The sequence below is a fragment of the Tachypleus tridentatus genome, chromosome 1 (genome assembly GCF_004210375.1).
Source record: "Tachypleus tridentatus isolate NWPU-2018 chromosome 1, ASM421037v1, whole genome shotgun sequence".
NCBI classification, from domain to species: Eukaryota; Metazoa; Arthropoda; class Merostomata; order Xiphosura; family Limulidae; genus Tachypleus; species Tachypleus tridentatus.
In genome coordinates this window covers 129887771-129902124 of record NC_134825.1, presented here as the reverse complement: position 1 = coordinate 129902124, position 14354 = coordinate 129887771, and the positions used below count along the sequence as shown (strand labels likewise).

Sequence of the window (14354 nt, the reverse complement as noted above, 5' to 3'; positions counted from 1 at the left end):
GTAACTTTTCACCACTTTTCTTTAGCTCATCCAGTCCAACTAAAGTAGACTAAGCTAGTGGTCTCTCTTGACTGAATACCAGATTTTTATGCTGATGTTCACAATGTAATGCCTAAATTTCATTATTGTCATCTAATATGAAGCTTGTAATTAAAGTTGTTTTAATTCTGTCAAGATATATGTGTACTGATTTAGCTTTCACATCTATTGTATCTAGTTCAGAAAGAGTTATGACAACAGAAGGATAATCATCATACACAGCATCAGCTGTATTTCTCATGCTTCAAACATCTCACAGTGTGTGGTTCTTTAAATTGCAGTTTTTTTTATTAGAAATGCTCTTAATATTATGCAGTTTTGCAGTTCATACTGCAGTGGTGCTTAAAAAGTAATACACACTGTTGAATCTTGATTTGAATTTTTTAGTTTTTTTTTATGATACAGACCTTTCAAGTCTTTGACTATACAGTATATATGTGTGACAAATAAAGAAAACTGACTTGCACACCTTTACCAGCTCTTTCACCTACTACAGCAACAGGTCATGTCTGTTCCTAACTTAACAAAGGTATTTTTCAAATGTTGGCTAAAATTATGGGTTTTGCCAATATCGGGTTTTACACCCCAACATTTTTACTTATTTTACTCAAGAGACCAGCATATTTCTTCAAGGTTTTGAATCACACAACTCATCTTTCATGATACCATAAAGTCACATTTTTGGTGATATTTACAATGTCGTTACATAAATAACTTAATGCAAAGATGTCAACCATTACGATTTGAGTGTAATCATTACGATTTTGGTGTATACATTACGACTATACGCTCATACAGACAAATATTACGACTTGTTGCAACTACCAAATTATTATATATTATATAGGCCTATACAATAAAGTGATAAATTGTTCCCATAGGACTTGAAAGGTGTGAAAAGAAAATTTCTAGTGAGATACAAATAAATTTTGATAACAAATAAAAGACATAGTCCAAATGGCTACTTGCGATAATAATGTTTGTGCTTGAAATAATAAAAAATGTTTGTATCTCTGACGTCTGCCAATAGTTTAAGTGTGGTGCTTCTCCATACTGGTTACGTGAGGGAATCCATAGTTACGTCATCAGTGCTTGTCAGCCAATCAGCACTCGCGTAGATGGGTATTTCTCGTTTTCTAAGCGGCATAGAAACACCAATGCGATCATTCACAAGATGGAAAAAAAGAGGCCTCGTTCACCAGATTGTCTTGTTTCTGACAAATCTAAAAGGACTAAAACTGTGAATCAAAAATTTAGAAAAGAGTATCGTGCAAAATATCTGGTCATTGCATCAAAAGTCAGTGAAAGTCGTGCGTTTTGTACAGTTTGTCACATTGAGTTTTCTGTGGCGCATGGCGGGATAAACGATTGTTCCAGACATGCAAAATCGACATCTCACCAACAAAAGGCTGAGGCGAAGACAACGATGCAGATAACAACGTTTATGAGTAAGAATTCACAATATGAAACCATAAATGCAGAAGTGATGTTCATGCAATTCGTCATTGCTCATAATTTACCCCTAGCTGTAGCCGATCATGCAGGACATCTATTCAGAAAAATGTTCCCAGACTCTGATATAGCAAAAAAATATGGCTGTGCTAGGACCAAAACTACAGCTATTGTACAAATGTTGGGTTGTGAAGATGACAAAATGATTTCAAGCATACTTACTAACAGTGTTTACAGTTTATCCACAGACATGGATGACTCCAAACTGTATCCGGTAGTTGTACAATATCTGTACGGGCTCTGTCTACAATCATTACACTCAGTCATTTGAAATAGTTGGCATCTCTGCTTAATGTGATCTTTTTGCATTTCATGAAATGAGGTCTATCTTAAACTTTTCGCTTCAGGTTTCAGAAAGGGAAAACCTAATAGTTTATTTATGGTTTCAAGTGTATGCTTTGATTATGCATTAAAATAAGTTGTTTGAAATGGTGATTTTTTAGACTCACTTTATACTTGGATGTACAACCCTCATCATCACTATTGGTGTATTCAACATTTTCAGTTTTTCTTTGTACATTCATTCTTACTGTATCTAATTTATCACTGCTGTTATTGTGATGTTTAATTGTATAAACCCGATTAAGAGAACCAGTAGTACCCATCACATTCTTCTTTCCAACAACTTTACCTGGTAACAACAAAAGCAGATTTGAACCCATCTGTTTTTAACAGTCTTCAGCCAGGGGTATTGTTTTATCCAGCCCTTAACTGTACTGTCAAGGACTGTAACACCTCCTGAAAAGTTATCAGGTTGTTGTGACAGTAGCTTATTTCTTTATTGTTTTTATTGTGACGTTATAAGTTATTTCATCCAGTATGGAATTAATGACTGAAGTAGGCTAAGGAACTTTCAGTGTGTGCAAAAATGAAATGTTTTGCTTGTTTTTCAGAGCAGATATTTGGAAACATTATGATGGTTCACACTGTGTTTTTTGTTTTAGGGAGGGATTACTACTCCATATAGCAAAATAAAAATAAAACATGAAACAAATTTAATAAAATAATAGAATTTCTTAAACTGTTGGTATAAATAATTTGTAATTTCCCAGTCAGTACAAAAAAAGGAAAGAATTATGTAATTTAATTGATTTCATCATTCTTCGACCATTCCTTTGGTTATTCTTGTATGATGTCTCTGATGACCCTGGAATTTAGTATGTTTTTATGTGTAGAGAAATCTGCATATAAAATATATAATGTTACTGAAAAAATTCTAAATCTTCATGTTCATTTTAAGAGGTTATAGATATTATATAAATTAAGTATAAGTTATCCCAATTATGAAGCCCCAGGTAGAACAACTCTTATGTCTATGGATTAGCATCGTTAGAAACTGGATTTCAATTCCCATGGTGAGTAGAGCACAGATAGACCATTATGTAGCTTTGTGCTTAATTCTAAACAAACAAACACAACTATGGAATTAATATTTCCCACAAATATTTTATTAAAAAGAAATTGTTTTTTTTACGTACAACATATTTTTCATGCTTACTAAAACATTACCAATTTTTATGAAGATACACTAGATATATCTTATGAAGATGTAATTTTTTAAAATTGTTTTTCTTTTTTTTGTGTACAATATGTAGTTGAAACAAAATACTTCTATAATATTACTAATTAAGTTTTATTTCCTAATCACACAGTTTCTCTTAATCTAGTGTATAACTAGAGCTAACAGACATCTAATAAAGTGCATATTACTTGAAGCATAATGCAGTCATTAGGTTTTGTGAAACTCCCTTGCTGCATACATGTATAAGCTATTAAAGAAAAAATGAACAAAAAGTTGAATGTTTTGTGCATGTTCATACCTAACTGTAATTTTAACAAAAAGTTAAATGGTTTTGTTCATATTTGTTCCTCACAGTAATTTTGACATGGTATAATTTTTCAAAACTTCATAAAGTAAATAAAATGATAGATATTTTCAGTATATTTGTAAAACTCCTGTTATTTAACTAATATTTCCAGAATTATATATGTTTTGAAATGGCTGAACAATGCGCACATTAATTTCATCTCATTGCAACCCTATAAAAGTAATAATTTCTATCATGTAACTACTGAAGTGCTGTTATTGCAAATACTTTAAGTTGTGTTTTCTCTAAAAACAAGCATGGGTGAAATATTTTAATGATTTCCATTAGGGTTATAATGATTATTTAGTTAATTGAATCTGATTCAATTTCCTATGAAAGTTGATTTCAAAACTGTACTCAGTAATAGTTTCTTTTCAGAAATCTGTATAAATAGCATGCATATGTTTGTCCCTCTGGAACATTTCTTCCATATTTTTCAGTGAAGTGCTATAAATCTCTTGTTGTTAGAAAAGCCTTTATTGAAGGAGTTTGGATTGCACATTGGCTTTTACATTTACAATTACCTCACCTGTTTTTTTTTGTTTGTTTGGTCAGTCTTTTTGACTCTTAACACTCCTACGAAAAGTGGGACCTAATAGGCCCCAGAGCAACTTGAAATGTTATTAATATTAGGCTAATAAATTTGTATTTAAATTAAATTGCCTATTAGGCCCCACTTTTTGTAGGAGTGTTAAACAGCTGGATGTTGAAGGTAGCAGCATCAGTTGATGATGGCTGCCACTTAAGGGTTAATGCAATGAGTATGGTACACAATGACACAATGTCGTCATTGTAACACGATGAATGAATTTGATTTCAATCACACAGCAATGCTTGAACCACATGTAATTTCCTTTTAAAAAACAAAACAAAACCATTACACAAAATACAATTTCTAGGGGCTTTTTCAACTCATTTAATCTAAAATATGCATTTGCAGTTTGTTCGTCTGGCTTTAGAAAAGTTTTTCAAATATACCAGGATTTATTTATCTGACACAATGCTTGCAAAGAAAGTGTAGCTTAAATGTCAAGGGTAAAAATGATAAAATAAGGAAAATTCAAGCTATGGGCACAAAATGAAATAAATATTGCAAATGTTTTGCAGATTGTGGCTAGTGGAAGGAATAATTTTGTTTCTATACAAAAATTTATCCTTGAACACCCAAACAAACCTTTAAATGATTAAATATCCAATTATTTTGAGTAATTACAGTAATTCTTATGTGTCACATGACTTATGATAAATAAAATCATACACTCTGAAGTGCATTTTTAACAATTATTAACATAATACAACACAAATTGACTATAAATTATGAATAAATCCATTCAAACATGATACTTCTAGAAGAGGGTGCAGGTACAATATATTCATTGCATTGTCTCTTCTTAGTTTTGAGTATTACTGCATCCTTGTGTTTTTTATTGTTGCATTCAAAGTGTCTATGCTTTTCGGATTTAATTGTATGAAAACTATTATCAAAATTTTAAAGTTATTGCAGTCATGATTTCCACTAGAAATATTGCTACATTAGTTGTTATGGCCAATGTCATCAGAATTTACAAATTTAGTTTTAAAATAATGTTTATTCAATATTTGTGTGTCATTTGCATAACAGTATTCATCATTAATATTTCCTGCTGATTTTTCCAGTTGCATGTTCACATATTTTATACAAATGTCAAATTGCAGTGTTTGGCATTCATTAAACTAACTGCATATTGACCTAGTCACTAATTAAAAATATAATTTAAATATGCATGCTGGAGTTGTAGAAAAGTTAGAATGCTGTGACTTAAACTCAAGTTTCATCCTCTAACCTTTGTTCCAGTTGCCATTGATCTGATAGTTCGACATATAGAAGAGCTCCTGAAAATATCCCGTAACAGAACCCAACGTTGTTGCTCCTGCAGCATGGATCCTGCTATTTGTCAGCATCCTTCTTCAAATGAGCTCCCAGCCTGACTTTGTTCTTCTGCTTCTCACCAACACCTTCCCCTTGTGAATTTGTAATTTAAATAAATATCTGGGTGTCCTTGTCAATTCCCTTTTATATGTATAGTTACTTCAGAGCATGTTTCATTCCATTTGTAGTTTGTGTGTTTGGTGGTTGAAGATATTTTATTATGCTGGCTTTTTGATATATATTTTACTCTGTGTGTATATATATATATATATATCATAAATGTATATACTCAAGTAAGTAGAACACATACATTAGCACTTGATTAAAATTTAACAATGATAAGAGTTTAGTTCCAAGTGTGCATTAAAAAGGAAAATACAAAAATTAAATAAATGTGTAAAACTTGTTTTTAAGGGTTAAGTTATTGCCTTGACATTGAAACTTAACTGTAATGTTTATTTATTATCATATATTTTGATAAAGGAAACTGAGTTGACATCCAAGAATTAACTTTGAGCTAGGTAAACTATAGGTAAAAGGTATGTAATTAAAAGAATGAAGACAGCTACTGTGTATATGAGCTATGTTGAACTTATTTCTGTTATACTAATATGTACATAAGATGCTAATCAAACAATAGAGAGCAACGGGTCATAGTTTCTGTATTAGTAATCCCATAGATATATAAAAGCTAATGTGGTATGTTAAATTTCTTACCATGACAAAGAAAAGAGATATTCAAGTTTGTGTTTATTAAACATGCATAACTTAGTGCTTATCTTGATTCATTCATTTTGGATGTATTTTAATGTACTGCTCATAAAAAGTTAGCAGATTTTCATATTCTCTTTACTTTCAGTTATAAATGGTGAATTTCAGTTTATGTAGTTCAGGATTTTTTTTTCAAATAATACTTTTCATGAAGTTTTAACTAATGATTTGTAAAATGAAGCAACAGTAGAGAAATTCCATAACTTGATCAATGTTTTCTTGTGTTGTTAGAGAGGTAACATTTTGTATTTAATCTGTAAAATCACATTAGTGGATTCTTCAGTACTATAAAAATGCATATATAATGACTACATACACATGCCAGTAGTTACCTTTCTTTAGTTAAAAAAGCTATTTTCATTTTATTTTAAACAACTGTTCATTAGTTTTATGAATTTATAAATATATTGCTTAATAGTAGGAAATAAATGACAAATAAAGATAATACAGGCAGGTTTATTTTGACTTGTTTTAGTCATTTTGCACATAAGTGTAACTTGAATAAATTGTTAAACTGCTGCTAGAAGAATGAATCAGAATGTATGACTACATAGGTGTTCAGGATTTATTGTACCAGTTTGTAAAAGAATTGTGTTCATTGGTTGATAGTACATTTTCCCCTCTGTATTAAGAATATTTATATATATATATTGACATAGAAAACTGTAGTTACTCTCTATTACATTTTGTAGTTTACTCATTTATTGTTTTTGTATGATCATCATCTTTAAATTTTTATAAAGATTTTTTAAATTTATGCATAATTGAACTGTATATTAAAATTTAGTATAATGCAAAAGGAAGTTATAAAGATATGTTAAGTGAACTATAAAGCTTGTTATTGAAATTAAAATTTGATAAGGGATTGTGTACTGTTTTCATGGACATACAAAATGTACATTTTTTATGTCCCCTCCCCACTAAAAATGTTACTCATGAAGGGACATAAGTGTATTTTAAAAGAAAGATACCATTAAGCATACTAATTATAAATAGGGTAATGGAAAAGAGAGAAAAACAAAGGGGTTTAAGTCCACAAAATTAGCAACGGTGTATTTCTAAAGTTATTTTTTGATAGAAAATGACATTTTTTTAACACTCCTACGAAAAGACGTTTCTAGTCCTGATTTCTCTAAGCCCGTTCCCCTGGCTGTGGTTTCGCTAGATAGTAGATAGGGACAGTGGGAACCTCGTTAATCCATTCATTAATGGATTTAAATGGCAATTTCATTTAAATACAAAATTATTAGCCTAATATTAATAATCTTTCAAGTTGCTCTGGGGCGTATTAGGCCCCACTTTTCGTAGGAGTGTTAACAACTGTGTTGTTTAAAGTGCAGCATACATCTTTTGCACTCATGAAAATGGGTGAAAATTATGAATAACAAAGTTCAAATATGTTACATCTGCATTTGAGTACAGTTGTACAGCTAACCTAGGATAAATTTAAATTGGTATGAAGTTTCAGCAACTTATTTTAGAAATAATATTGAGCACTGATATAAATTTTTTTGTACTAAGCACAAAATATTGTAGTAGTATGCTGTTATTTCACCTAAAATAGTTAAAAGTTATGAGTGTAGGATATTGTAAATGTGCATTTCTGTACGTGATCTACTGGTTTAATATTTCTGAAAAGTTCACTTTGGCTGTTTATTACTCCAAATATCCATCAAAAGTATTGTGAGAGCACAGTGTCTGATTTGGTGGTTACTGTGTTAATTTCCCACTTTTGTTTGATGATATTGTGAAACTTTTTTCAGATTCTAGATAGCAAACTGTAAACTACATTTCTTTGTTAGAATTATCTAAGACATGGTAAACTGGGTTCATGCATCAGTAATAAGTCTTGTGTGTATCAATTTGATACTTTTTATTCTGAGCAAGCTTTGAGGTAATTATGTCAGTATGCATATAATGTGTCTTTGAAGTTAGTGATGGCTATACTTTATAGAGATAATGGAACTCAGGTTTTTGATATACCAAAGTTGAATTCATAATTATATTTTTTACATTTAGTACTCAGTAAATAGCTTATTGTGTTTTGCAGAAAGAAATAATGCACTGTTTTAGATTGAATTATGTAAACATCATCACCAATTTATTGGTGTCAAGTGCTTTGAAAGCACCTTTTAATCTTTGTTATATATTACTAGTTTGTTCTATCATTTTAATGTGATCTTGTAAGCCACATTTTTATAAATGTTAGGTTATTGACTCAAGTAACTATAAAACTTACTGAATGCCTTTTTTTTTTTGTAGTTTTTAATTTTTTTATATATCTACAACATCATTTTTCTTGTACTTGTAAGTATTCATTTTATGCATGTAATACACAGTATATTGTATTTTCTTGTTTGGTGCTATTCTGATGCTTTAATTCATTTTTTTCTTGAATGGCACTAGTGTGACTGTTGTGGTATTGTTGTATAATGAAATTTCTTGGACAAACTTTAAGGATTTAATCAAGAGTTTGTTTCAAGGCCCTGAATGTTACCATAAGTTCACTATTATATGATATGATTATAATTTTGAATGAAGTTAACCTCTTGAATTTATTACATAGAGGTATAAGTACATGAGAGAGAGAGAGAGAAAGATTGGTTTCTTTACATATTTTAGTTTCTCTGCTAATGCAGTATGTTTTTATATTTTCCATTGAAAGTATTGTTATTGTTATAGATAACCTCTATATTAGATCTTAAATTTCATAAGTTATGGTTTTCTCATCAATTTAAGTCTTTATTTGCATATTCAATTCTTTATCTTCATGGATATTTTAAACCCTGGAATATTTTTTATTTTTTTCTGTACTTTCATAAATAAAATTTTTAATGCTTTCTAAACTATGAAGTTAAGGTAACTTTTTTTTTGATGTATTCTCAGCAACTTGGACTTAAGCAGAGGAGGTTGAAATTTATGAAGAAATACAAGTTGTTTTTGTTTTTTTTTGCAGGAAATTTTCTTGTTAATGTTTGTCAGAACTGTTATTTCTTGCTGTTAGCTTTAAATAAAACCTGAAGGTTTTATGGCTAGATTAGATGGTGAAGTGCAGAAGTAAGAGCAACATTATGACACTGTGGGGTGTCTTACAAACTTTGGTTCTGTGTGCAAGTGCTGTAATAAACCCTAATTATTTTGTCATTATGCATAATCAAAGAGTACATTTTTTTCTTAACCAGTTGTCTATAAAGGCAAACTGCATCTTTACAACCATGTGTATTATGTATCAAGTGTTCTTGGTCAGTTAGAAATTTAGGTGTCATATGTACATGCTTGGTATTATAATTTGTAAGAATTCTTAATTATGTATAACCTAAAACTTTAACATAAAAGTTTGTTTCTGTTGTGTCTTAAAAGATTACATGATGGGGGCAATCAATTCATGCATTTGCATTTTTCAACAACACATCAACTGTTGTATAATAATAAGCAGAATACTTGGATTTATACAGTGTTGTTTTTGTTTCTTTATCAAGTTGTGATCATATTACATAAAACAAAGCAGGTTTTAACTGTAGTATGCAGTGTTTAGTTTACTACTGCTTATATTAATTAATCCCAATAAATTTTATATTTAGACTTGTATCATTTAATTTAAAACTGTATATTATACTTAATTTGAAATTAATAGGGAAAATTTCCAATTCAGCTATGCAGTTGTGTTTGCTACAGGAAATAATTCATATTGCCCTTAACAGTAGTCGACAGTTGTTGCCCTCCTCTGCTCCCAGTTGTCTTGTTGTGCATCTGTAGACTTCTGATGCTAAACATTGGGTTTTGGTATCTGGGTGGGTACAGCATATATAGCCCATTGTACATTTATAAAATCAGTCACTTAGTTTTGATTTAAAGAAACTCATTTTACATTTGAATTTTTCTTGTTTAATCTTATTTGATATTGTTATTTAAGTAACTTCTGTGAAAGCTCTTCCTGTTAAAAGTGTAAATGTGTGAAGTAACAATTAAACACTAGAGAATTTGATTACATAAATTAAACTGGAAAAATTAAGTAATTTCTGTTACATAGCATATGCTCACTCAGAAATATGTCTGTGGTCAAGTACAGTAAGAAAATCTTCAATTTTCATAAAGCTTAAATTTTATTATTGTTATGTGGATCATTATTCTAGTCTGTTTTTATTTTATTGTAGTTTATTCTAGAAGTACCAAAGAAGATACATGTGAACTGTGTTTTCTGCATTATTCATAAACATGTTTCCATTAAATATGAAGCCTTATTTTATACCATCATCTGAGGAAATTATATTAATTAGAATTTTTCAAATATATACACACTTTGCTTAATATATAGGCTTGGCTTGTCAGTCGTAGTTGATGTTCTAACTGGTAGAACAAAATTAAGATATGGAAGCTATGTTAATAATTTGTGCACATGAACAATTCCATGTGAAACTAATACTTAATATAAAAACAGTTTGTTCTTCCCTGCAGGAATTTTCTGTGTGTCAATAGAGTAGATATTGATAGTATAGGTTGTGTAAACTGGTAAAAGTTAGTATTTTAAGTTTTGAGATTGAAACATTACAGTGAGTTTATGTGCAGAAAATTTCTATCATGGAAGAGAAAATTGATATAGTTGTAACCTTATGCCTGACAAGTTTTAAACACCCATTGAAAATTATGCTTTAAATGTTTCATCACATTGTCTGTCCTAAGGTATTGAGTAACTTCCTGTAATAGGATATGGTTAAAACAAATCACTTATACCATTGAAGTGTTGAATCTGTGTTTTTAAGTAATTGTATTATTATTAATTAGTGTGTATGCAAAAATTATACAGGTTTATCTCAAGTGGAATTGCACTTATTTTGGTCTTGTAAGCATCTGAAGTGTAAAATACACTGACAGTCACTTTATTAAGCTTCTCCATTTATTTGTATGTATAAATAGACTGGTTATATTATGTATCAGCAGATTGTTTGAGCTTTGGCAATGGATAAAAACAAGGAAATTTCTGTCTTTTAAAAGGAGGATAATAGTGGGTGTCTATGTAGTATGGTTGAAATCACCAAATACTTCCTTTTGTAAGCTATTTAAAAGATATGTCATCATATTATACTGAAAGCAACTAAGGGGGTGGGGTATATTGGCATATGGAATTGACCTGTAAGACATTTTTAGTCATAGTGACTTAACATATTTGCAAACATTATGTCAATGTCAGTGTAGACTATCAGCTAAATTGAAGACTCATAGGAAGATAGCATTCTTCACCCTCAATCCTTTTGTGAAATAATGCACCTCATGCAAAGTTCAGTGTTGGGTGTTAGTAACCAGTGCAAAAGAGTGATTTGAAGTGTAACAGTGAAGCTGTATACAATCTATTCACCATTCTAAGAAGCACATGTAGCAGTGTAACATGCAGAAATTTTACTTTGAGTGTTTAATCGGGAGCTGTTATCCTGGGCTAACCACGGTAACTGTTAGTAATACTATCGTACAGCTTATGCCCTGAAAGCATTCCCCTTTTCAGTAAAAAAGATGAAAAATTTCTGGTAATAAGTGCCAACTATGCATAATATGAGTATATACTCTAAATGATGTGTTCAAACATGGCATTAATGATGTCTGTTCAGTATAATGGCATTGTAACATTATTTCTTATGTATATGTATTTATATACTTTTACAACTTGTATCATAGCTATAATGGTAAAGGGCCTGGCATGACCAGGTGGTTAAGGCAATTGACTCATAATCCCAGGGTCGTGGGTTTGAATCCCCGTCACATCAAAACATGCTCATCCTTTCAGCTACAAGGATGTTATAATGTGATGGTCAATCCCATTATTCGTTGGTAAAAGAGTAGCCCAAGTGTTGGCGGTGGGTGGTGATGACTAGCTACCTTCCCTCTAGTCTTACACTGCTAAATTAAGGACGGCTAGCACAGATAGCCCTCAAGTAGCTTTGAGCGAAATTCAAAACAAACCAAACCGATCATGGTAAAGTAAAATAGTTTGTGCATTTTGTATACAGTTACATTTAATTCTAGTAAAGTATACTGAAATTGACAAGAATTCGTACAGGAACACATCAGTACTGAAGTGACTACATGGATGGTTATTTGTGAAGAAATGTTTAAAACTTAATGAGTACTGCTCTTAATCATAAAAAAGTATAAGATCTAGCAAAATAAATTACGTTGTATTTTTCATTTAACTGTCTAATGTATGTAATTAAAAAAGCAATACGTATTAGTCAATCCATTTGTGTATGCGTGGTAAGATCATATAAAAATTTCAATATTGATAATTGTACAGTGGTACTTTTGCGTAACAGTGAAAACCTGGACCGACGTTTAACGCGCATTGTTCTGTACGAGTGCAAACTGATTTATATAACATTAAAAACATTTACCTCAGCTACATAATTAGCCACGTAAAATATATATATATATATAAAGTTAATTCTTTATCCTTCCGTTGTTTATATATAAAGAAGTTCTATTAAATCACAATAGGCGCCTAAAATACGACAGTTAGGCCTAAAGTTTAAATTCGTTTAGTACGCGAAGCACGACTTTATCCGCTGTCTTATTTATAGCAGTTAGTCATAGTAGTCACTGCTAAAACTTTCCTCATTTCGAATGCTGTACAGAAAACTCGTTGTACGAAAGAAAATAACAGGTTTGAGCTTATATCGTAATGCGATTTAGACACATAAACATGCACAATAAATTTACAAAAACAAAACAAAAAACATAATGACATTTGAAACCAAAACAACATAGAGAGTTAAATCTATTATGGAAGGTAAAAGAAAATAGTGAAAATTTCACTGGTTTATAACGTCATTTTATTAAGAGTTTGACCAAGAAAAAATCTAAACATCTTAGTTAAAGATGGAAATTATCCCCAAAGTCAAGGTGTTTGTACACAATATTTTATACAGATATATTTCGTTTATAGTTACTCCATGTTTTTACACTTATTTACTTTAAATGCAAGTACAACAGCTCGATATTTTGCCTAATATTTTTTATATTCATGTCCGACTTCATTATACAACAACAGTATTATTTAAAGGATTTATATATTTAAAAATTTGCTATTTTCATACATATATGCATATATATTGTATTCCACTTAATAATGCTTCATGTGTGTGACTTCTAGCGAAACAGTGGTAAAGTCTGTGGACTTGCAACGCTAGAAAACGGATTTTAATACCCGTGGTAAGCATAGTACAGGTATTGTATTGTGTAGCTTTGGTGTTTAATTGCAAGAACACCAAACAGAATTGCATGTTAAAAAAGCAAACAAACTGGCCTTTGGTTCATATGGCATATCCCACGTTTCGCATGCTGGAAGTCGAGGATACAATCCCGCCTGTATCCATTTGAAATCTTTCCTTCACCCAATCGATGTTTCAGTGGTTAAATAATTGTAGTATATCGTACTTGAAACACGAGTTTTTACCCTAGTTACCTCAATTATGCGACCTCGACCGTGCAAGGACTCTGTTCACTTATGGAAGTAGTGTACTAGGTATTCATTGTGTGTAATTTAATTTGTGACATATCTGGACAGTTGTTCTCAGTTAATCATTTATTCATCCATGTGAGGGCAGCAACTATTGCGTCTCTCGTGTGAAACAACATGTGACCGAACCATGATCTTAAGTTTGAATCAAATAATAGAGCAATGGAGGGTAATATGGTCACTTTAAAGGAAAAGTATTATACGTATGAATTGTTTTGTTCGTGGTGCTTTATGGCAGGAACCTTATGAGCGATGAATAAAACTGACATGTTTTCCTGAATACAATGAAATAAGGGAGCATTATTTTTCAAATGGAATATTGTGTCAAGGTACTGTAATATCGTCATAGGAAGGCTAATATCGTCACTGAAGTTTTTTAGGTAGAATGTGTTTATTATTCACACCAATTTACTGTCTCATATCATTTTGAATTAAAAGAGTTAACTGTGAGTCGTTGTATCGTTTTAAAAAAAATAAAATACTGTGTTGTCAGAAAGAAGTAATGTTGGTGCTAATTTGGACACAACCTGATAGATATGCCTTGCACCACGAGGTGACAAGTGGAAATCTGCTCTCATCTGCATTGAACACCTGTCTTGGATCGGCCAAGATTTCCACATGATCCGGAACCTCCTCTTGTAGAAATCTGCACCATACCGAGAACCAATTCTGCAGCTTCTCCCGGGTGACCATTGTTCTCTCTCTCCCCAGCTTTTGTGGCTTCCTCTCAGACAACTGTCCGGTGTCGTCT

The 14354-nt window shown here is 31.1% G+C and overlaps 1 protein-coding gene across 4 annotated transcripts in view; it reads left to right on the top strand.

Moving 5' to 3' along the window:
- Positions 1 to 14354, top strand: part of LOC143223672 (uridine-cytidine kinase 2-B-like) — a 90013-nt gene that overhangs the window by 51336 nt on the left and 24323 nt on the right. Inside the window, exon 7 of one of the 4 annotated variants that reach the window (XM_076451935.1) lies at positions 5254 to 12374. The exons of the other annotated variants lie outside the window; for them this stretch is intronic. Coding sequence (XP_076308050.1) covers positions 5254 to 5387 — 134 coding nt within the window. The 3' untranslated portion in view covers positions 5388 to 12374. Of the gene's footprint in view, positions 1 to 5253; positions 12375 to 14354 lie in introns of those variants that run through there. 4 annotated transcript variants of the gene reach the window in all.